This window comes from Tamandua tetradactyla, chromosome 19 (genome assembly GCF_023851605.1).
Source record: "Tamandua tetradactyla isolate mTamTet1 chromosome 19, mTamTet1.pri, whole genome shotgun sequence".
In the NCBI taxonomy this organism is placed as follows: Eukaryota; Metazoa; Chordata; class Mammalia; order Pilosa; family Myrmecophagidae; genus Tamandua; species Tamandua tetradactyla.
The window spans coordinates 20,818,014-20,840,289 of NC_135345.1; the positions used below are offsets into that span (position 1 = coordinate 20,818,014).

Below are 22,276 nucleotides of genomic sequence, written 5' to 3' on the forward strand. Positions count from 1 at the left end.
TAACTTCACTATGGGTATTGCTTTTCTTAGATCAAACAGCAATGATTTATTGATCAGCTCCTACATACTCTATGAAAGGAGCTCTATGGATAATGATAATTAAAAATAATTAGAGCATGCTTCTTGTGCTTGAGAAACTTTTCCTATAACAAGGGAGATGCAACACATACACTGGAAACAGAGAGTAGAAAAAAAATACGAGTGGATTTTTTATAGTAGAAGGAGGAAGTTAACAAAATAGAAAGGTGATACTAAGAGCTTGATTTTAAAGCTAATGTAAACTCAGGTGAATAGAGAGGAGCAGGCAGGTAATTTCAGGGGAGACAAACACAAGGTCAAAATCAAACAGGAATGAGCATGGTGGGGATGCTGGAGGAGTGGGAAAGCTGAGTCCCTGACCTGGGCAAATGCCTCACTGAGCATTGTTCTGTTGCTTCAAAGTGAAGAAAGGTGTGTGCGAATCTCTCAATTATGTTCTTTGGTACAAATGTGGCAAAAGCATAGTTTTAATGCCTCTATTAAAAAAAAAAATCTATGTATCACCATTAACCAAATTTCTCTATCTCTTAGGATAAAACTTAGTTGAATAGGTATTATTAAATAAAAAATGCCAAATATGGAGCTTTATTCATGTACCCTACATACTTATACATGTACGATCCTCTGTCGTTAGTCCTTATAACAATCCAATAAAGGAGATTTGTTGCTATTTACCTAAGAGAAGCTTGAGTGTTAGAAAAATGAAATAACTTGTCCAAACCAGTGCATCTTGTGAATGGTGTGAGAGTTCAAGAATTTCAAACCCACGACTTGGTCACTATGTATAGACCACCTCTGACCACACCACCCATTCATGGGGGTGAAAATTAAATTCTACTCTGAAGGGGAACATATCCCCAGCCATGGCTAGAAAATGCAGTTCAAACAGTTCATCATTCTGATGTCATCATTCTTTATGGTCAGAATCATTAAGAAAAAACAAAAGCAAACATTGCTGTGTTAACATTAAAAAGAAAAGTGTGGTTTAGCATGAAGTTCAGTAAAAATCAACATATATATATGTAATAGTTAACTCCTCCCTCTGGCTAACTAATCCCCTTCTTTGATTCTTTCTTCTACCTCCTTGGGGTTAAACTTTTGTCACAAAAACTATCTTGGGCCATTTTTTAATCCTGTTTGCTGTTCCTTCCATATATAGTCTCAGGAAGGAGTGCTTCTAATATTGACTATACTTCAAGTGCTTTGCTGCTAGCACGGAAATAAAATTTTTTGCCTTAAGTTATCATATTTTCCTAGGCTTTGAAGGAAAACAGAACTAATATGGAATAACTGGTAATGGAGCTAGGACAGGGCCAAGTACAATTTCAAAGATCCAAATTCTGACCTACAGAGTAAGACATTTATCATCATATTACTAAATGTTTGAGAGGATTATTTTAAATAGGAGTTAACTATTAAAAAAAAAACACTCTTGGTAGCAAATGAATTTGGGAGGAGGAAAAGCTTTCATTTGCTTACAAGCTTGAAAGGATTCCATTTAGCCAAAGAAAAGGTAGAGAGCAAGGAATAAGCATATAATGTAAATTTAGCTTTTAATCCTCTGCTTGAGATTTGCCCTTAACTGCTACCACCATAGTTAAGTGTCAAGGTAGCCTTCATCCATATGTAGAAGACACAAGAAGTGAAGCATGGAATGAGAACCAGAGTTAGTTAATTCCATGTCTATATCCCTGTCTATATCTGAGACTGGACTTGAACCAATATTCACTAGTGTCTCAGGATCCCTACAGTATTTGATATATAAGGATGCCTTCTGTGGCTCACTGTATGTTGGGGGTGGACTTATGCCCCCAACAAAAGGCATATTCAAGTCCCAACTTCAGTTAAAGTGCAACCTAACTGAATCAGGTTGGGCTTTAATCCAGATTACTAGATTCCCTAATGAGCAGAATAAAATTCACAGAGAGAGAGGAAGCGCAGGAAGCAGCCAGAAACCAGAAATCAATGGAACATGGGAGATAAAGAAGAAAATGGCACCACATGCATTGGCATGTAATGGAACAGCCAAGGAATCTCAAAGGTTGCCAATGTACCAGAAGATATGCCCCTGGGAGGAAGCAAGTCTTCTAGCCTCAAAACTGTTAACCAATAAATTCCTCTTATTAAGCCAATCCACTGTATAGCAGGTAGGAAAGTAAAACATCATGCAATATATACACCAAGTTCAACAGTGAAGAATGTGGCATTGTAAGGAGATTCCACCAATGGCTCCATTTATAATGAAATGAGCAAGAGTTCTCTAAGAGGAGGTTACTCCTGGCACAGTTGTCTTGGTAAAGGATCTCAAGCCACCCTTATCCACTTGAAAATATTACCTTCATTCCCAGCCTAGGCAAGATTTATTTATGAGAGATGGCAGACTCTCTTTAAAGTAATTATTTAGAAAGCAGGACTTAAATTGTTCCCTAAAGTACAGATATATTCAGGTTCCCCTGGACCTGGAGTATAATGGGGAGAAGAGATTTTTCTTCCTGGAAAATTGTTTTTCACTCATCTTAGGCAGGAATTGGAAAGAATAGTTCCTATTATTGTAAAATGTGTTTATTTGAAATGCATTAGCTAAACAGATCAACTCTGAAGTGTGCAGACATTTTGCAATAAGAGAATTTCTTTGCTGAATTTTGCAATTTTCCTTGAATACATCTATAAATTGCTAAGCTATGTGTTAGTTTTATTATTGATGCATTGTAGAAGAGAAATACAATAATACTGAGACTAGCTTATTATTTTGAGTACTATACTTTTAGTCTAAAATCTGGTTAGGTATTCAGAGTTTTTGTGCAGCATTTTAATGAGATGCGTTTTCCAAGGGAGCACTGGGTAATAGATATACAACCTGTATTTTCATTAAGGAATTCACTTGGCTAATTTCTTTTGTGTCTCCTTGTACATCTGCAGTATCAGGAAGGAGTTAATCCTAGTTTCCTGCCCAGGCAATGTTTAGAAGCCTCTGCTAATTTCAACTTCGATGCACCAGTGATATTTAGAAATTGCTGTATATAGAGAAGACAGATGTGTGATGTGGGTATTTGTTCAGGTGTTTCAGTCTTCTAATGATTTTATCATTATCCATTTTCACCTGCAATTTGTTTAAAATTGGAATCACATCACTAATTTCCCTCACAGTTGCTAAGTCTTCAATCTTCTTCTCTTTAGTCATTAGAGAGTTCCTGTGGCCATGTCATTAATATCTATCTGTTTACTGACATGAAACATCACTTGTACATTTAATTCTATCCAAACGGGTATCTTGGAAAGTACTTGACCCCAGATATGCTCTCCTGATTTTACTAATCCAGGGACCTTAGAGTATTTCTTTGCTTATCATAGAGATTTCAAAAATAAAACTGAAAACAAAAATTCGCATTTACACAGAAGGTCAGAGTGGAAAGATCATGAGCCCTACCTTTAGAAGACCATTGTTGCATCTAATTCAACTCTTTGAAAGTTCATAGACAATTACGTAGCCACTCTGAGCAAATTTTCTCATCTATAATAATGAAAATAGAAAATACCTAAGGACTACCTGATAGGTGGCAGATCCAACCCTAATAGGGTGGAAACACAAAATATTCAGAATATGCATAAAAGAAAATTATGTTTTTGGATGCTTTGTTCATAATGTTTGAGGTTCTCCCTACTAAGATTGTGGTAAATAGAGGGAACACAGTAGTTATCACGAGAAAACCTGAGTTACAACACTAGGCACTAACATTTAATGCACGTGTACCATGTCTTGTCTCAAAATCATGCTATAAAATTGGCATTATAATGATTTTCATCTCACAGGCAAGGTAACTGAGGTTCATAGATGTCTGGTGATTTATATAGATCTCCACTACCATCATTTTTTAGAGCAAGATTTTACCTTGGTCTACCTGTCTTCAAAGCTATGTCTCCTAACCTCTGTGCTATTCAACTTCCACAATTAAGTTCCATCATTGATTCACAGGGGACTCTGGGCAGGTCACTCCTTTACCATGATCTATAACATGGGAAAGTTTGACAGAATGGGGCTTCATATCTTCCTTAAAATACCCATGATTCTTGGTTCCATACTTGGTCACATGATCGAGGTGCACCCAGATTAAGATGGACATGTGCATGTGCCTCAAAAGAGATATTACTCTCTCTCCCTGCTGTTTAGATTTATCTAAGTCAAATACAAGTACTAGGAAGTCTCAAACCGCAGTGAGAATTTCGTATCTGCACAAAATTCAACTACCTAAAATAGGATGAAGAGGCATTAACAGTTCAGCCCTTAGACACAGTTTCTTAGAATCATCAAAATCTCTTAACAATGAGCTTGTCTACCTGGTGTATAGTGCCCGTCTTAAAAATGCCCCCTGTTCAGCAGCAAGAAGGAAGAGTGCAGTAAGCAGAAACCACTGGGTAATCCCCACATTATAGTGGGCAGGAAAATCTGTGTGAACCCTGTGGAAAACAATTTGGCCTTGTGTGTGTAGAGATTTGAAACTGTTCATTCTATTTTCCTTTATTTTTCTCACAAGACCTAACTTAATTTCCAAAAAACACAGGCGAATTCATACACAAAGATTTTATTACAGGCTTTTTTTTCAAATACGAAAATAAAGCTGGCAATAATCTACACATTCTAAAATAAGGATAAGTAAATTATTGCATGCACATCTATAGAACGTGATGTAGGCATTGAATTATTTGTGAAGGATCTATAATCTAATGAAAGAAATACTTATCCTCTAATGTTGAATTTAAAGCTCTATAAAATTTTATAGTACATATTTTATTATGCTCAAAGGGAAAATCTACACACAGAAAAAAATGAAAGTAAATAAATCAAAATATTATCAATGGCTATTCTTTGAGTGGTAGAACAAAGGTATTTTCATCATATTTTTTAACTTTCCATAATGATTTTTTTATTACTTTTATAATGCAAAGCATACCCCTTCTCAGCACTCAGTTTTGGTTTCCAGTGCTTTCCAATGTCACCATGTTCTCAGGCTAAAATGCAGTTTTTTGATTTATAAATATGTGTATATGAAAAGTCTTACAAATTGTATTTGGCTATACCCTAAACCAGCGGTAATCACCTGGGGGGGGGGGGCTGATTTCTGTTTCACCAACCCCCCCTACACTCCTGCCCCTACCCAAACCCTCTAGGGCATTAGGCAATGCCAGGAGATGTTTTTGGTTGCTATGACTGGCATTAGTAGGTAGAGGTTAGTGATGTTGCAAAACAACCTGTAATGAACAGGACAAGCCCTCACAACAAAGAATTATACAGCCCAGATTATCAATAGCACTGAGGTTCAGAAATCTTCCCTAAAACAGAATACTTAAAAATTTTATTAATTCAAGATTGTCACAGAAGCTCACAGAAGTTTATTACCAGAATAAACTAGCCAATCCATTATCTATCCATCCATCCACCCATGCTCACTAGGGTGCTGAAGATACGGAGATAAGTGCTATGCGATACTTGAAGTTCAGTGAGAAGGAAAGACATAGAAATAAAGAGTTTAATGTAGTTTGAAGTGCTAAAATAGAGTGCTTTGGGATAACAGAAAAGCACACTTAATCCAACTTGATGGTTCAAGGGAGGCTTCTTAGAACGGTTAGCTTCTGAGCTGAGCTTAAAGGACAAGAAGGAGTTAACCAGCTGAAGAAAGGTGGGACCTGTATTCTAGGTCAATGGACTGTCATCTCACATGCAAAGGCATGGAACCTGAAATAGTCCTTGGGAAATAACAAATATTTTGATAAGCATTGGAGCATAAAATGGGTATAGGAGAGTATGGGGAAGAGGCAGAGAGACTGGTAGGACCAGAACATCCTTATTTGCATGAGGAAGTTAAGAAATGCTACCCAGAGGAGAAAGAATATGAAGTGAGACCTGAAGGCTGACAAGATGTTTCCAGGAATAGAAGAAGAGGAATGGATTTTGTGAGAAAGAACAGTATATGCAATAGTATTAGAGCTGAAGACACATGAGCTGCTCAGGGAAATTCATTATAGTGTGGCTGGAATGGGGACTTGAGCAGGAGGAGGGAAAGAAAGGAGAAATGACCAGAGATGAAGCTGGAGAGTTAGACATGTGTCTGATCCATGAGTTGTAGGCAAAGATATTGAGATGGTATTTTGTAGCTGTTATAGAGCCACTGAAGAATTTTGATAATGAGCTCAGTGTTGATGTTTTAAAAGATCTGTCTTATGAGTATATGAAGTCAGGTAGAAGAGGGGTAGGGATGGAGTGAGATGAGACAGTATATTGATTTAGAGGGACACTCCATCAGAAATACCATTGGAAAACCATTGATAAAAATTCTTTAAGCCCCTCTAATAACAGCTGTACAGGTCTAGGCCCTGTGAAGATACAAAGAAAATTCACACAATGGTGAATTATAGTGGTTTCTCTTCTGTAGCTGAGGAGGAAAAACAAATAGCACACGATAAATGATTTGGGGGACAGCACCTTAAAGTTTATTATTACTAAGGGCTACTGTATAGTTTAGGACAATTAAATTTAGATTAAGGAGGAAAGGTGGTATTATAGGGAGGGTAGATTTTTTAGCTGAGCTGAAATGAGGAAAGAAGGGTGGCATCTGGGTAGGAGAAGACACCCTAGGAAAAAGGGATATTGTGAGCCATTACTCAGAAATAGAAATCAACTTCGGGTGTCCTTAGAAAAGCTAAACTGAAGTTTAAATGACTATAATAATTCTCAAGGATGTGTGCTTCTGAGTGTTGAATGTGTCTCTCACACTCAGCCCCAGGGCCAACTTTCTGAGCCTTTCTTGATGCCCCTACCTTCTGAGAAGTACTGGTAAGTCTTTCCTACATGCATCCCACCTCTGCACAAATGTGAAAATTGGGCAGTTTATTAACCATTTTGGTTGTATGATCATTTGATCATTTGTAGATAAATGAACTCCTATAAGTCACAAACTGAGGATAGTCTGGCATATACTCACACTAAAAAATATGGTTAAATGAATAACTTTGTGTATTAACAGGAATGATGGATGGGAAACACAAAGTCAGCAAGGATTCTAACATTGTAATTAATGCTTGATATTTGTTGGGCTCTTACTATTTTTCAGATACTGTGCTGAGTCTGGGTTTAACAAATATCATTAAATTTTATTTTCATAGTAACCCTATGAGGTAACCACTATTATTCTCCCTATCACACAGATGAAAGAATCAAGGCTTAAGGAAATTATACACCATGTCCAAGATCACATGGCCAGTGAGATCTAGGAACTGTCTCCAGGTCTGAATGACTCCAAACAACAGAATTCTCCCCGCTGCTTATATATCTTCTATTTCTAAGAGAGTCCAGATTTAAGGAGATTTTATGTTTATTGTATTTGTTGATTCAACGCATATGTCGTATACTAGAAAGACTCACTGTTATGCAACAGTCTGAGGACAAGTTTAATTTGAAAAGTTGGAAGGTATCTACCAATATTAACAAAACGCTTCAACCTTTCTGGGCTTGATATTTGCAAAGGGAAGTCTTTCGTTCACTAGATAGGGCTTATAAACAACTCAATGAAAAGGGCACGATGCCACCTTATTCAAGAGGCAATGAAATCTTAAATGAAAATCAGTAAGATGGGCAATCAAAACTGTCAGTCTAGCAACAGGATTGATAAATTGTCAATGTAGATGGCACAATTTATATAACAACCCACTCACATGGTCTAGAAATGTGCAGTTAGCAGAGGGAAAACATTTCATTGAGCAAACTTACAAACGTCAATTTAAATCTTTGTTCATTTGGCAGAAAATTTCAGCAACCCACAAAGAAGGATTAGATTCTCATCTACTCAAGGGAAACCAAGAACTCAGAGAATCCAGATAGCTTTCCAAAAAATTCCTTTTCAACAAATTTCTTTACTGACAAATCTGGAATAACAATTGGCAAACCATGCTCAAGGGTCAAATCTAGCTTGCTGTTTGTCTTTGTATGACCCATGAGCTAAATAAGTATTGTTTTAATACTTTCTAGTGGTAAAAAAAAAAAGAAAGAATAGCACTATATGACACACGACAATTGTATGAAAGTTAGATATGAGTGTCCATGAAGTTTCATTGGAACATGGGCATGTCCATTCATTTTTGTACTGTTTTAACTGCCTTTGTGTTATAACAGCAGATTGGAATAGTTGTGACAGATTATATGGTACATAAAGCCTAAAATATTTACTATAGAAAATGCTTTCTGACTGCTGCTCTAGAATTATCCTCTGTGGAGGAGCTAAAGCTCAGCAGGTGTAAAAGAAATCAGTGAAGAACATTGCGGTGGCTGGAGCTATGTACTCTAAAAAAAATATGTTCTTAAACCTCAACCATTCCTGTGGGAATGAGCCCATTATAACAGAACCTTTCCATGAGTTACTTTAGTTAGGGTGTGGCTCAAGTGGATCAGGATGGTTCTTAAGCCTATCATGGGAAGGCCTTATAGGGACGGCCACAGAGAGAGAAGTCACAGGCAACAGCCTGAAGCTGGAAGTCAATGGAACCGAGAAGCCAGGAGAAGCCACTATGTGCATTCTCATATAGCAGAATAGCTAAGGACCAAGGATAACTGGAGCCAGCCCCAGAATGCTACAATTTTCTGGGGAAAGCATCACTTTGATGGCATCTTGATCTTGGATTTCTAGCCTCAGTATTACAATACATCTCCATTGTTTAAACCAACCCACTGCATGGTATTTGGTTTACCAGCCAGCAAACTAAAACAAACATGTTGCAAATATCATGGCTTTGGCCACTCAGGTTTATTATCTAACTCAGTAGTTCTCAAAGTGTGGGCCCTGGACTAGCAACATCAGACTCAAGCATGAAATTGTCAGAAATGCAAACTCTTGAAAAACCCCAGATCTGCTGAATGAGAAACTCTGGGGATGGGACATTGCAATCTGTGTTCTAACAAATCATCTAGATGATTCTGATTTCCTCTAAAGTTTAGAACTACTGGCCTCATGCAAGGAATTTGAAGATGGAACTTGTTTTTTAACCTAACATAACTGCAATAAGAAATGTATTTATTCGTTCCTATTTGTGTGGTAGGCACTGAGCTAGATAATTTTCTTATATTTTTCTATTTTCTACCATCATCTTGAAAGTTGAAATTATTAGCTTCATTTTATAAGGGAAGGAATTGAAACATAGAAATGTTAAGTAACTAAACTGGAGTTACTGAAATAAGATTGAAATACAGGTCTGGGTGCTGTACTGACAATATTCTATCCTTCATACCATACTCTGCCCTCTCCCTTATTATATGCCCATGACATTGAGGAATTGAACTGATAGTATCAGCCAGGACTTAGAGTTCTCTTATCGAACAGAAACAATTTCGCAGAACATCAACATCAGACAAAACCACTATATGTCCATGAATGATCAGGACAAAAAAAGAATCACTCTGTAATCACGTCTGAAAAGAGACAAAAACATGAACTTTGTTTAAACTGAATAACTAAACATCCCTTTATCCTGACTAATGTAAGTAACTGTTGTGTCTTTAGCATCAGTCTAGTATTCATTCCTAAATAAGATTCATCAGTTTGGAATTATAATTATATTCTAAATAATTTATATAATATTACATTTAATATATTGTAGTAATGAAAATAACCATATTAATTGAATTGATATTATTAATTATATAATTAAAGTATCCCCACTTCTTAATTGCATCCAATCCAGAGCAAGGTCAGTTTCCTTAAACCCTCCCCACAATCATCTAAAACAAGCTCAACATCTCTAACAAGTCCTTTCAAACGCCCTTTTACTCAGCTTCCTTATGGGTCCTATGGCGAGTGTTCTCTCTCTCTGCGATAAGAAACAAACCCAAATTATTCAACCACAGATGCACTCCTGGTAATCTTTGGCCAGAGGGCATTGACAGACTTTTCCTTCTCCACTTTCCCAGTCAAGGTTCCAGTCCCCCCTTCTCAGTTGGTGGGGAAAGGGGATGGATTCCTAAAGTTAGCAAAACAGCAGCGTAGTAGTCCCCAAACAAATCAATACCAATAATACTTCATGGTCTAGAACTTGGTATTTTAATAGGATTAATGGGTTTTTAGCACCAAACTGATTATAAAAAATGATTTCAGGAAATCATTTCTTTCTTTTTTAGTTATCATTCAAATTCTTATTTTTAGCTTCCACTCTCTATCTGCCAAAGTTCTTTGGTCCCTCAACTATTAAGATTTCAAATGCCACCATCTTCAGGCACACTTCTCTGAACTCTTCCAATGGGATGCAATGGTTTTCCTAGAGTACTCTGAAGGCCTCAGCTCTTTTCATCTGCACTTTTTAATCTTAGATTAGTTATTCATGAACTGTTTGGCCTCTAAACAATTTGAAAACTTCTTAAGGACAGTAAAAAACTATGTTCTCTTCTGTAACCCATAACAAAGTAGGTGCTTCATTCATATTTTTAAAATTTCACTTATAACTTGGAGTAATTTTTTTTCTCATTTTGGAATTGAAGGGATTACTTTCCCAGATACACCAAAGCCCATCTAAACTGGACTTTCGCAACTCACTGCTGGATGCTTTCTCTAAAATTCTTCTCATGGTCATGAGGTTCCAATGAACAAGCCATCCCGCATGCCTTTGGTATGTGGATATCTTACTTTGCAGTTGGATTTTGAGGTGAAATCTCACAAGCAAACAAAACAAAACAAAATGAAAAACAACCCCTCCAAAATACCCCAGAATCTTAATCCACTAATCAGTAATTTTCAGGCTATCATGGAAACTGGAAGGTGGCACTGGAAGCCCTCAATTAGTGGCATAAGTAAAAGTGCACAGGTACTATTACCATATGGGAATCAACATCATTCACGCGATGATATTTTTGAGTATCTTTTATATCTTGAGTACTGTGCTGAACAGCAAGGATAATTACACAATCAAGGAGGATGAAGAAAAATGTGCTAATTCTCCTCATACTTCATTTTCTTTCCAGTAATTACATGTGTAGAGTGGATGTGTTTATACATGCTCTTATCTCATCCAGTGCCCTTCACACAGCCCTTGCCTAAGCATTTTCTTGGGTGTTAGCTTGATGAACTTCTTTTCATCCATAAAAACCCAACTTAGAGGCTACCTTTCCCAGGGAGTCATTTTTGATTACTTCCATCTCCTCCAATTGGCTCATTTGTATTCTTCCATGTCTTGGATTTAATTGTATTGCTCTCTTTACCATGATGCATTGCATTTTATGGTAAAGAAAATTTTTATTTTGCATTTTATGGTAAAGAAAATTTTATTTATATTCCTTCTCTGTTTACATGTGTGGGTTCCTCAGGCAGGAAACAGGTTTAAATCATATTTGCATCCCCAGGGATATGATTGTGCCTGGCACATTGTAGACAATCAAGAGATATTTATTAAATGTGCCCATTACTGAAGCACAAGTGGCAAATTATTGGTAATTATTGAAGCAGGGTATCAGGTACATGGAATTTAATTTTATTATTCTCTTTGCTTTGTTTTAGGTATATATTTTTCCATAACAAAAAGTCCAGAACAATTGAAGGTCTTGCCACAATGACAGTTATATCAAAATTTTTAAGTTCCCATCATAAATGGAGCTACTATATTTATAGCTACAACCACTGTGTTCCACATTTCTCTTCCTCATAAGAAAGATATTTAAAGTCAAATAATGTTGCCCTGAAATCAAATACAATTAAGCTGCTTCAGAACAGGAGCAGGCAAGGATATATTGCATTAGACAAGAATTGTTGGAAAAACTGGAAATTGGCAGTTTATCCTATGTATTTTATTAAAGAGGGAATGCAATGGATATCTGCCCTTGTCTCTCATCTGAATTGTTGCAAAAGCATGACTACAGTGTCTCTGCTTCCACTCTCTTACCTCTGAACTCAGCATTTACCAACACCCTGGGTGACTCACCTAAAACACTGGCCTATCACATTGCTAACTTCTTCCCCCGAAGTTGAAGACATTGAATCAATAGCTCTTCACTGGTTAGGGACTAAGTATGCATTCTCAATACTGAACTCCAAGTGGCCCTTCCAGTCCCATCTCTCATTTCAGTGTTCTGATGCTCATATGCTTCAGCCATACCTCACTCCCTGCCTCTATCCGCATGAGCCACCCACTATCAATGTTAAGGGCCACAGCTCAGGCTCTTTGCCCAGCCTGGAATGCTCTTCCTCCATTCTCCAAGTTGGAAAATTCTCATATTTCAAGGTCCTGTGCAACGGTTCTCTCTCCATGAAGACTTCCATGTAACCCCTTCCAGAATATATCACATGATCTATTCTTCTACAGGCCATTGCTTGAGTTCATGCCCAATACTTATTTCTCCCTGGTTTATTTGGTATTTTGTTTCCCTTACTACAATGTAAGCCTTCTGAGGGTAGATTCCTTTAACATTCATCTTGTACCTTTTTCCCTGTTGCAATTAATACTCAACAGAGTGCTCTAAACATATTTCAGATTCAATAAAATATGTATTTCATGCTAACCTATGAAATAATGAGATTCATCTTTGAGTATTCATCTCCATTCATCTTATTAATGAGTGGAGATGTATAAAACCTCAAATAATCTTACTAAAATTTCATTAGTCATTTTAATCCTGTTTACAAAGTGCTTTTGTTTCCTAAACTTTGGATTCTAGTTGAAAAAGAATTACTCTCATTCAAATAGGATTTATATCAAAGTCTGAATCTAATTTAAGTGGGAGCATACATGTTTCTCTTCACCCTTTTCTATTCTATGGCTGATCTTTACCAACCAGTAGAGATGATAGTACTAAGCTAGCACTTTCTGCTTTAACCCAAAACTAACATGACTCTCTCATATGAATAACCTCAAAAATACTTTCTAAGCTAATTAATGCCCAAAGTTACACTAGAGGAAATATTTTACAGTGGTATCATTGATGGCTGAGGACAAACATACCAACTCAATACTGTCTAAAAGTAGCTCAAATTTCTACTCTGGGTCTCATCATTTTCACTCCTCCACCAAAAAAGCTAACTTCCTAACCATACTCTAGAGGGGGGTAGAGTTTCAGTGAACAAGTTGCCAGTCTATATTGGGATGATCCTTTTTAGTCTTTTCATCATTGCAGCTAGACAGAATGAAGGCACTAATAATATAATTTGTGTGTGTGTGTGGCTCGCACTTAAGCTAGTTTTTGTCTTGCTTCTCCACTTGGCTGGTGATCAGAAAGCCAGGTCCCATTTCTACCTTAGACATTACCAAAGTCTGAGAAAACATAGGCAGAGGCCTATAACAGACTTCTCATATTCTTGTTGGGTTTCACTGTCGGACTCCACTTCAACTGGGTCATTCATTGTCTACTAGATACTGAGTTACAGAGGATCAATATTTAGTGTAGGCTTTAGGAGGAAAGTTGCCCAGGAAAGCACTTGCCTTGCTTTTGTTCTAATCCTGACTTTATCTATATTATATATTATATAGTCTGTGTTTGGCTTAGCTCGGTGATGTCCCATGATAGAGGTCTATACTTGATTTGGGGTCATATCCTTGTAGAAATTGATTGGATATTGTGTGATCTTACTTCCTATTAATGTATTTCCATCCAATATTTCACAAGGTGTTAGTGACCAATTCAGAACAAGATTTGGAATTCAGAAAATTTCCCACATAGGTTTTCATTTATTCCCTCTCCTAATATTAGGGAAGAGGCAAAAAAGAAAACGTATTATAGTAGGAAAAGCACTGTGTAGGATTCTGTAGTCCTTAGTTTGTTTGGTCCTACCTCTGCTTCCTGCCGTTTTGCCTTCTGATAAATCAGTTCACTTCTCTGGGTCTCAGTTGTCTTGTATGTAAAATGAGAGAGTTGAATGAGGCCAACATTTCCTAAAATGTGTCTCAGAAAAAAAGAGACTGAATCTACATAAATATGAACTATGCCTGTACCTTACATGATCAAGTCTTCTGCATTGAATCCAAAGTTTGCTGAGCTTACTAGATAATTCCTATTATATCTATGCAGGCATATCTATATGCATTTATGTTTATATGGAAATTAAGACACAGATATGGATACAGATATATTGTGGATATGGGTATGGGTTTCCATCTCAAGGAAGACCCTTTGAGTCAAGTTCCAAATTCTGTGACTCCTATTGGGTAGAGTCAAGCTTACAATTAAATTTTCATACTGTTGGAAACTCAAATGTGAAGTTTTCATCTGAAATTTTTCAACTCTAAGTGACATAAAATAGAACTTAAAGAATAAAAGCTGAGTTATTACCAGAGGTCTTGAACTTGAGACCTTTGACTTTGGATTTCTACATTATCAACCCTGGCAATAAAAGAACAGCATGCTAACTCTTAGCACTGTGAAACATGACTTCCTCAAATATCTCCATGGGGTTCTCCTTTAGAGACTGCTCCACCTGGCTCTGAAACTCAAGCCACCTGAGCATAGTGCACTAAAGTTCAATCATAAAAACTGGAGTTACCTTATTTGTATTTTATTGAGACCACAATATTAGTGCCTTGAGGCAGAAATCTCAAAAGAATGTAAGAGTGTTGTATGGTACTTTAAGAAGTTTGCTTATGCTTTGTTTTCCTTCCAGAGGCTAAATAAAATTACCTTGTCAAATGAAAAAATGGAAGAAATTAGTTTCTGAGGTTTTATTTAATCCTGTTACAGTTGTATTCTTAGTGCTGAAATAGAAATATTTGTAGTTTGAGAGTACTTAGAAGATATGAGAATTAGATAAGAACTTCTATGTTCTTATACTGATCTGAGCAGTAAGAACTGTTCATTAAACCTACTTTGTAGAAATAAAGAATTTCTAAAAAGAAGAAACATTGATCATTATTAACAGGAACAACCTGTATACCATAGTCTGGGGTGATTTCATCTTACCTACAGGTCTAAGCTCCTGTAGTTAGAATGATTACAAGAAGCATGAGCAGGGCAGGTTTAAATATTTCTATCTCCTCACATTACACACAATAAAAGATAGTATCCTCATCCAGAAGAAACATTTGTAAGTGTATCAGGAACTCCATTCTTTCACTTGAGAAGAAAGGAGAGCTTGGATGCATAATTTACATCAAATGATAGAAGTTTAAACAATTCATTTAAAATATATTATTTCAGTGGAAACATTATTTCCTAAAGGTTATAAATATATATATTTCAAGCTATTTAAGCAAGTTAATCAACTTTTTATTCTTCCATCTTTGACTAATAAAATTTATTTTGGATGGCACAAGTAAAATTTATATTAGATAGACAGAATATTTATTGACAGCCACACTGCTTTCTGTGCATATGAATTCCCACTCAGGAAACAAATGAGCGAAGTGGCTCACTGGGGAATGTAAATGAAACACTTTTGCGAATTAGCTGTTCAAAGCACATTTTTCCTAAGACTCCATTAACTAACTCAATTTTAAACCAAAAGCTTACATATTTTATATCGTAATCAACCCAGCTCCACCCCCACACCTCCTAACTAATAAGGCATACACAAATATCTCCCTCATTCTCCAAATTAAGGGATAGTTCCCAAATTAAGGGATGCCTCCAGGGGATGGAATCACTAAAGACATCCTGGTAACCAACATGAATTCAGTTAACTCCCAAACAACCTGTGTTTTCACCCCATCCATACTAGAGAATCCTAACTTCCCATCTTGAAAATACATTTAACCCACAAAATCACAGTAAACTCAAATAGTTTTCAAATAGAAAAATGATGGTACGATATCCCTCCCCTCCCGATGTCAAACATCTGGGTACACAGAAAGGAACTGCCCAGTGGCTAGGCTGTCAAGCATGCATATTTTAAAACTTTTACTTGGGGTATTAAGCCTCCTCAACTTCTGCAGCATCTGGATCCAGTTCTCAACCAGACCCGACTAACGGCACAGACTGGGAGCGACTACTTTACCTTCCGAAAAATCAATCAGTCCCAGCAAATGAAGCAGCTTCAGAGATGCACATATAATCACAACAATACCCACTGTTTGCAGTCCTTCAGACTCCCATTCGAGAGTCAACATCCTCCCAGCTGGCGGAGCATCCCAGCCTCTGGACCCCTTTGGAACGGAGGGAGTTAATTAGAAAATCCAAGCGACGTCTTTGCTTGGAACAAAGACTTGCCAGGGGGCAAAGAGAGCAGCTCCTCGCAGATGCACGGTGCAAAGCTGGCGGCCCCGGGAGGGAGGACAGACCTCCGCTGAAGTCCAGCCTCTCATGCTGCTCCCGGCATTTGCCTGGCGGGGTTCCCCCACTGGAACCACAGCCCACCGTCTTCTCGACTCTGCACCGCAGCCAGCAAATCCTTCCACTTCAGCGCTGCGAGGGAAACATCTGTTGGAGAACTGGAGACTTTTTCGTGTCCGTGGAAAGAAGGGACACTCCCAACAAACTTGCCTTGAAGAGCACTGCGACGCTCCACGCGCTGACGCCGCGAGGCTGGGCAGGGCTGTGTGAGCGCTAGTTTGCTGCCTTGGGGAGCTTGTGGATGCCCCTGTTTTGCTTTTGGAGCTGCTCTTCCCTCTTAGAGCTTGCTCGGGAGGACAGCTAACCCCCCACTCTGGATGCTAGGAGAATTCAGTTCGGGGGCTTGTGCCTACAGCCGCTTTCAGAAAGCCCTCCTGGGAGCCGGTGGGCAGATTTTCTAGGGAGATACACAACTCAGTGTACCCTTTGGTCAATAGGGAGCATCCAAGCTGATCCCACACCTACTGGGGCTGTGCTGGCCCTGGCTGATACACCCTGAGCTCATTGGAAGATTGAGTACTTCTGTTCACAAACATAAATTGAAGGTGCAGCAGAGCCATACGGAGTAAAAGCAATGAAGTTTAGTAACTGCCTCCTGGAGGACAGGGCCACCATCATCCTTTAAAGCCCTGCTTCAGCCACTCTCCAAACCAAGTTCCACTAACTTCTCTGATGACGGAAATCACACCAGGATGTTTGCTAAAAACACACTCTTGTGGACAGTCAGGGTCAGAGGTTCCTGAAGTTAGTTGTTAAACAAGAAGTCCAGGTGATTCTTATCATGGGAAGGAAGGGAAGTGCTGGCTGCAAAGATCCCATCAGGGGTTCTGCTATTCCAAACCACACCAAGCAAACAAGGCAGCCGTGCGAGAGTGACCACCAATACTGACCACCAACTCTGGGCTTTGCCAGGACCTCAATGACATAATTGTGCTGGTATCTGTACTCGGCCCCAGCCTGCCCTGACAAATGTAGTGAAGATTATCATCTCGGACCCTATATGCACCTGGAATGTACGCTGAAACATAAGGGCTCATGAATAATATCTCAGCCCCTGGGGGTGGGGGATGGTCCTATTCTTGCTGTGTGATTTTCTGCAAGGCACTTACCCTCTCTGAACATGGCTCCTGTTCTGTGAAATTAAAGGGCTGTTGTGGGAATTAAGTGTTGTCATACTAAGGGCTAATATTTACTGCACGTTTACCACGCAGTAGTCAACATCACAGTGATTTACGAACAATAAATTTATGAATAATAAACTCATCCCCAGAGCTCTGTGTGGGAAGTCCTACTCTCATCCTCACTTTACAGGTGAGGAAAGTGGGGCATAAATACATTAACATCCTTTGCCAAAGCTGTGGGTATATTACCTGCAGGCAATAAGCATTCATTCATTTGTTCACTTATTCACTGACATTTATTATGCTGCTACTATGAGCAATGCATAGTCCATGAAAGATGAAATGGCAAATAATTCCCCTCCCTACCCTTTGAGTGTTTATAGCATAATAGAAGAGGCCGGTATGAAATCGAGTGTGGTCAGTGAATGCCTTAGCCCTCGCATAGATGTCTCTACCAGAAACAGTGGAGCAAAAAAGAGGCAGAAGCAACCTCCACCTGGGAACAGTCAAGAGGTAGCCATCAATAGTGACAGCTTTTACCATTATCAGAGTGTATCACACACAAGTTTTGGAGCAGGTAGACCAGAGTTAAATCCTGGTTCTGACACGTGCCAGCTGTGCGACCTTAGGAAAACCACTCCAGCTTTTAGTCTAGGTTTTCTCAGCTCCAGATGGGAATACTACTGCCTACTTTTCATGGTTGATGTGAGAATTAAATGAGACCTATGGAGAGCTGAGCCCAGTCCCACGCTCAGCACGTGGGAGTTGTGTGATTATGACAGAAGTGCCAACTCCTTTGAGGCGCCAAGGGGCCTCCGCGGATGAAGTGACTTTGCTCTTCCTTGTTCCTGCCCTTCCTCCTTTGCTCCCAAGTCTAGTTTCAGCCTCTTTCCCTTGAAGAGATTCCTGATCACCCATAGGGTTATTTTTCTCCTCTGGGAACCAGGAATACAATGGGCCCTTACAACGCAGTGCTTTTCATTTTGGATAGTGTGATTATAGAACGGGTCTTTCTATCTATCCATCTAGCCACACATCCATTCAAACAAATTGACTCTGGTTGTGGCAGCAATCTAGCAAAGAGAAATTAGGTCTTCGTGGTTGATAGAAAAACAACATATTAAGTAAACATTTTCTGAAATTCTTGCCAACAAAGGAAGTAAAAAAAATAATACAGCAATTATTTAAGTCAAGTCAAACATAACTATGTCTTTTAACCCTATAAAATTATAATTATATATGTATAACATTATCTTATAGTTAAAGAAAACTAAAGTATAGAGATGTTAAGTGACTTGCCCAAGGTCACACAGCTAAAAAGTAAGAAACCCAGAATTCAATTTACTTTATCTGGCTCTCAAACTCATGCTTTTACCTTTATATCACTCAGCAGACTTCAGCAAATATTTGTCAATTTTCTTTTGATTTACAGTTAGTAATAGCATTTTGAAATATGCCAAATCTCATTTTTCAGTTAAGAAACTCCCACTATCCTTGAAATTCACATAAAGACACAAAGATAAAATCTATTTTGCTGATTCCAGACAAGATTTTCCTTCAGGACAATGGCATTTTCAGTGGCTCCCAGAAAGATTGAACATTTGAGCTTTTCCACTGTCTTGGAGGTCCAGCCCTTTCCTGTCAACATTTGTCATCTTTGCTACCTTGCTTTTCTGAACTCTTTCTATAAGCTCTGGTTGCAAGATTTTCTGGTCCTTGGGGACCCTTCACATGTATCCCCCCCCAAAGAAAGATTTATAAGGTAGCAGTACCCTCAAAAGAGGTCTAGAGAAATAGGGATGGGGCACTAGGAAGGGAGGGATTTACCAGGGACATCATGATATAGAAAAGTTGATTACATATTATTTTAAAGAATAACTTCAGACGGTGGCTCAATCATTTTATTTCAGTAAGTTGCTATTCTCAACCTAGTTTGTTATATTGAAACATGCCCTAGCTTTTCTCCTCATTCCTAGGCTCACCCTTTCCTTTACATTATAATGGATATCCAGCAGAGGTCTGTATTTCATATCAAAGGAAAGGAATCTGAAAGGAATGTACTAACATTTTTAGCCCCACTTACTCTAAACCAGGCACCACACCGAGCATTTCATAGGTCTTAATTCCACATCAAACCAATGAGTTAAATGTCATTATGCCCATTTTAAAGAAGAATAAATACGAAGAGACCTGAGATTAAATTATGTTCACAAAGTCACATTCATTATGTGGCACAATCAGGATTTACACCTTCATTTTTTTTGTTTACTCCAAAATATGGAGAATTTATGTGCTAGACACTGTTCTAAAATCTTTACAATATTGATTAATCCTTTCATAATCTTCAAGATCTATATTTCTAGGAGAAAATTGAAGCTTAGAAAGTTACACAATTGCTTGAGGTCTCGTAGATAGTACTTGGAGTCAGGATTTGAATGTAGGCACCTGGAACCGGGTCTCACATGCTTCACCATTCACTACTCTACTCTTGGGCCTCTTTGTACCATGTTGAATGATTTTTAACTGGGTTCTGCTAAAGGATTGTGAAAGGAAATATCAAAAGGAACCCTTCAGAAAGTAAAAACTCACCCCAAGGAGGCATACCCATGCCAATTACCAGTCTGTGAAAGGAAGAGGGTCCGTGAACTCTTCCACTGATCCACTGTGTGCCTTTCAGTAACCTCTCGTGGGATTTTTGCCAAAAACCTGAAACTGAGCCTTTCCCCTTCTGTATTGTATTAATCTGACATTTCACGGGGTGTTTGTTGTTTTCTGGTTAAGAACCATTCCTCGTACTATTGATGTTGTGTAAATAAACAAAAGTAGCAAGGTTGAGCAAAACGTTGAAGTTAGATATATATATATATATATCTGCCTATTGTTCATTTCTCCAAACATGGAGATAGCATTGCAGTGCATATAGGAATTGTTAACATTTAAATTTAAGATTATTGACCTATATATATAATTATTTATATTTATTTTTTTCTTTGTATGCTGTATGGAGGGGTTCACATTTCATTCTTTTTCCATTTGAGTATCCCCTTATTGCAGCACCATTTGCTGCGCATGTTTTTTTGTTTGTTTGTTTGGCTTGTTTTTTTTGTTTGTTTGCCTACTTGTTTGTTTGTTTGGGAAGTGCATGGGCCAGAATCGAACTTGGTCACCTGCATGACAGGTGAGAATTCTACCACTGAACTACCCTCACAACCCCCTATTGACCTATATTTGTATAAACCTTTAGGGATCATTTAATGATCACATAATGGATTTTTTTTTCTTTTTATAGATCTTTAAAAATGAAGTGCAAAGAACAGAAGTGAGTTCTTCAAGGTCACAGACATGGAAAGGAGACAAAGCAGACTTTGAATCCCCTAGGTTTTCAGGCCATGACTTAATTACTACTGGTGAAATCAGGATGAGCTGTTGATATGCTAAGAGAGAAATGAAGTTTTCTAAAAGAAGTTTTCTGCTCTCAGTCAGTAGGAACCAAGAGAAGCAAGCCGACAGTGTGACTGGTATCATCTGAGATGTTTTACTGGAGAAGGAAGCCTAATGTCGGTCCTTAAAAGAAAGTCAAGAGAGCAGCGACTTTTGTAGGAACAGAAATAGGTATATATGTAAGGCAACATTTATGATGGTGCTAGAGTCAGAATGAGGTCTCCTAGGCAGAAGGATGAAAAAATGAGATTGGACTTGAAGCCACCTCTCAAAGTCAGGACTTGAGAGAACAAGTAAGAAGGATGAAGTCCCTGGTTAACTGTGGTGGTTTGAAGCTTGTATGTACTCCAGAAAATCATGTTCTGAAAGCCAATCCACTCCTGTGGGTGTGGAACCCATTGTAAGTAGGATCTTCAAGGTTACCTCAGTCAAGGCATGGCCTAGGTGGGTCTTCCTATTGAGGTCATTTATGAAGTTGGTGAATACAGAGAGGGCCATGGAAGCAGGAGGCTGAAAGCAACAAAACCTGAAAGAGAAAGGAGAGGCCAGCAGGTGCCACCATGTGCTTGGTGATGGGAAAGAAGAGTCCAGGATTGCCAGCAGCCAGTCTTTGGGAAGCAAGTATCACCTTGATGATGCCTTGATTTGAACATTTTCACAGCCTCAAACTGTAAATGTGTAAACTAATCAATTTTCATTGTTAAAAGCCAACCCATGTGGTGGCATCTGCTTTTGGCAGCTGAGCAAACTACTCATTTTGTCATCAAAATGATGAAGGCTCCCAGGTACCCTCTATACTATCCTTCACTTCTATCCCGAGTATACCGCATTCCTATATCTTGGGCTTTCTCACTTTGAAAAATTCCCTAAGTATTCTCCTGTTAAACTTCCTACTCAAACTTGATAGGGTTCAAGCTATTTCACTTAGCTGTAGGCTCATTCTGAAAGTTTAGTAAAAGCATTTTGAACGGATTCCTTTAAAATATGCATGTGGATATCCATTAAACAATTAATCATCACAGTTTCTGGTTTGAGTGCCCTTTAAAGTCCATAGGCTGATCATTAGATTTTTCAAATACAGAGTTGTACATTGGATGTTTTGGGGGTGGGAGTGGGAGTTCTAACTTAAGAAGTGTCCAGCAATATTGCATTAAATATCTTCAAAATAGTTCCTATGCATTTTATGCCCAAAACATGTAAAGTATGTGATCTCCATGAAACAAATTAGCTGATTATTTGGAAACGAAACTAGAAAATTTTCATGAGAATATAGGCTTTCTCTATGATTTCTGACTGTTTTGCCAGCCCTAATTTCCTTTTCCTGGCTTTTTTGGCCTATAGAGAGTGGATTCCTTGGTTCATTAATTTAATCCAACATGTCATTTCTGGCTCT

At 38.2% G+C, this 22,276-nt stretch overlaps 1 protein-coding gene and 1 long non-coding RNA gene across 3 annotated transcripts in view; one reads left to right on the forward strand and one right to left on the reverse strand.

The window, feature by feature from the left end:
- Window positions 1–16,427, reverse strand: part of KCNIP4 (potassium voltage-gated channel interacting protein 4) — a 249,969-nt gene extending 233,542 nt beyond the window's left edge. Inside the window, exon 1 of the mRNA XM_077136504.1 lies at window positions 15,987–16,427. Coding sequence (XP_076992619.1) covers window positions 15,987–16,098 — 112 coding nt within the window. The 5' untranslated portion in view covers window positions 16,099–16,427. The remainder of the gene's footprint in view (window positions 1–15,986) is intronic.
- Window positions 1–21,872, forward strand: part of LOC143663082 (uncharacterized) — an 81,901-nt gene extending 60,029 nt beyond the window's left edge. Inside the window, exons 4-5 of one of the 2 annotated variants that reach the window (XR_013165796.1) lie at window positions 2,959–3,081; window positions 7,240–7,391. This is a non-coding gene — a long non-coding RNA (uncharacterized LOC143663082). Of the gene's footprint in view, window positions 1–2,958; window positions 3,082–7,239; window positions 7,392–20,731 lie in introns of those variants that run through there. The other variant, XR_013165797.1, reaches the window with a different exon arrangement.
- The last annotated feature ends 404 nt before the right edge of the window (window positions 21,873–22,276 follow it).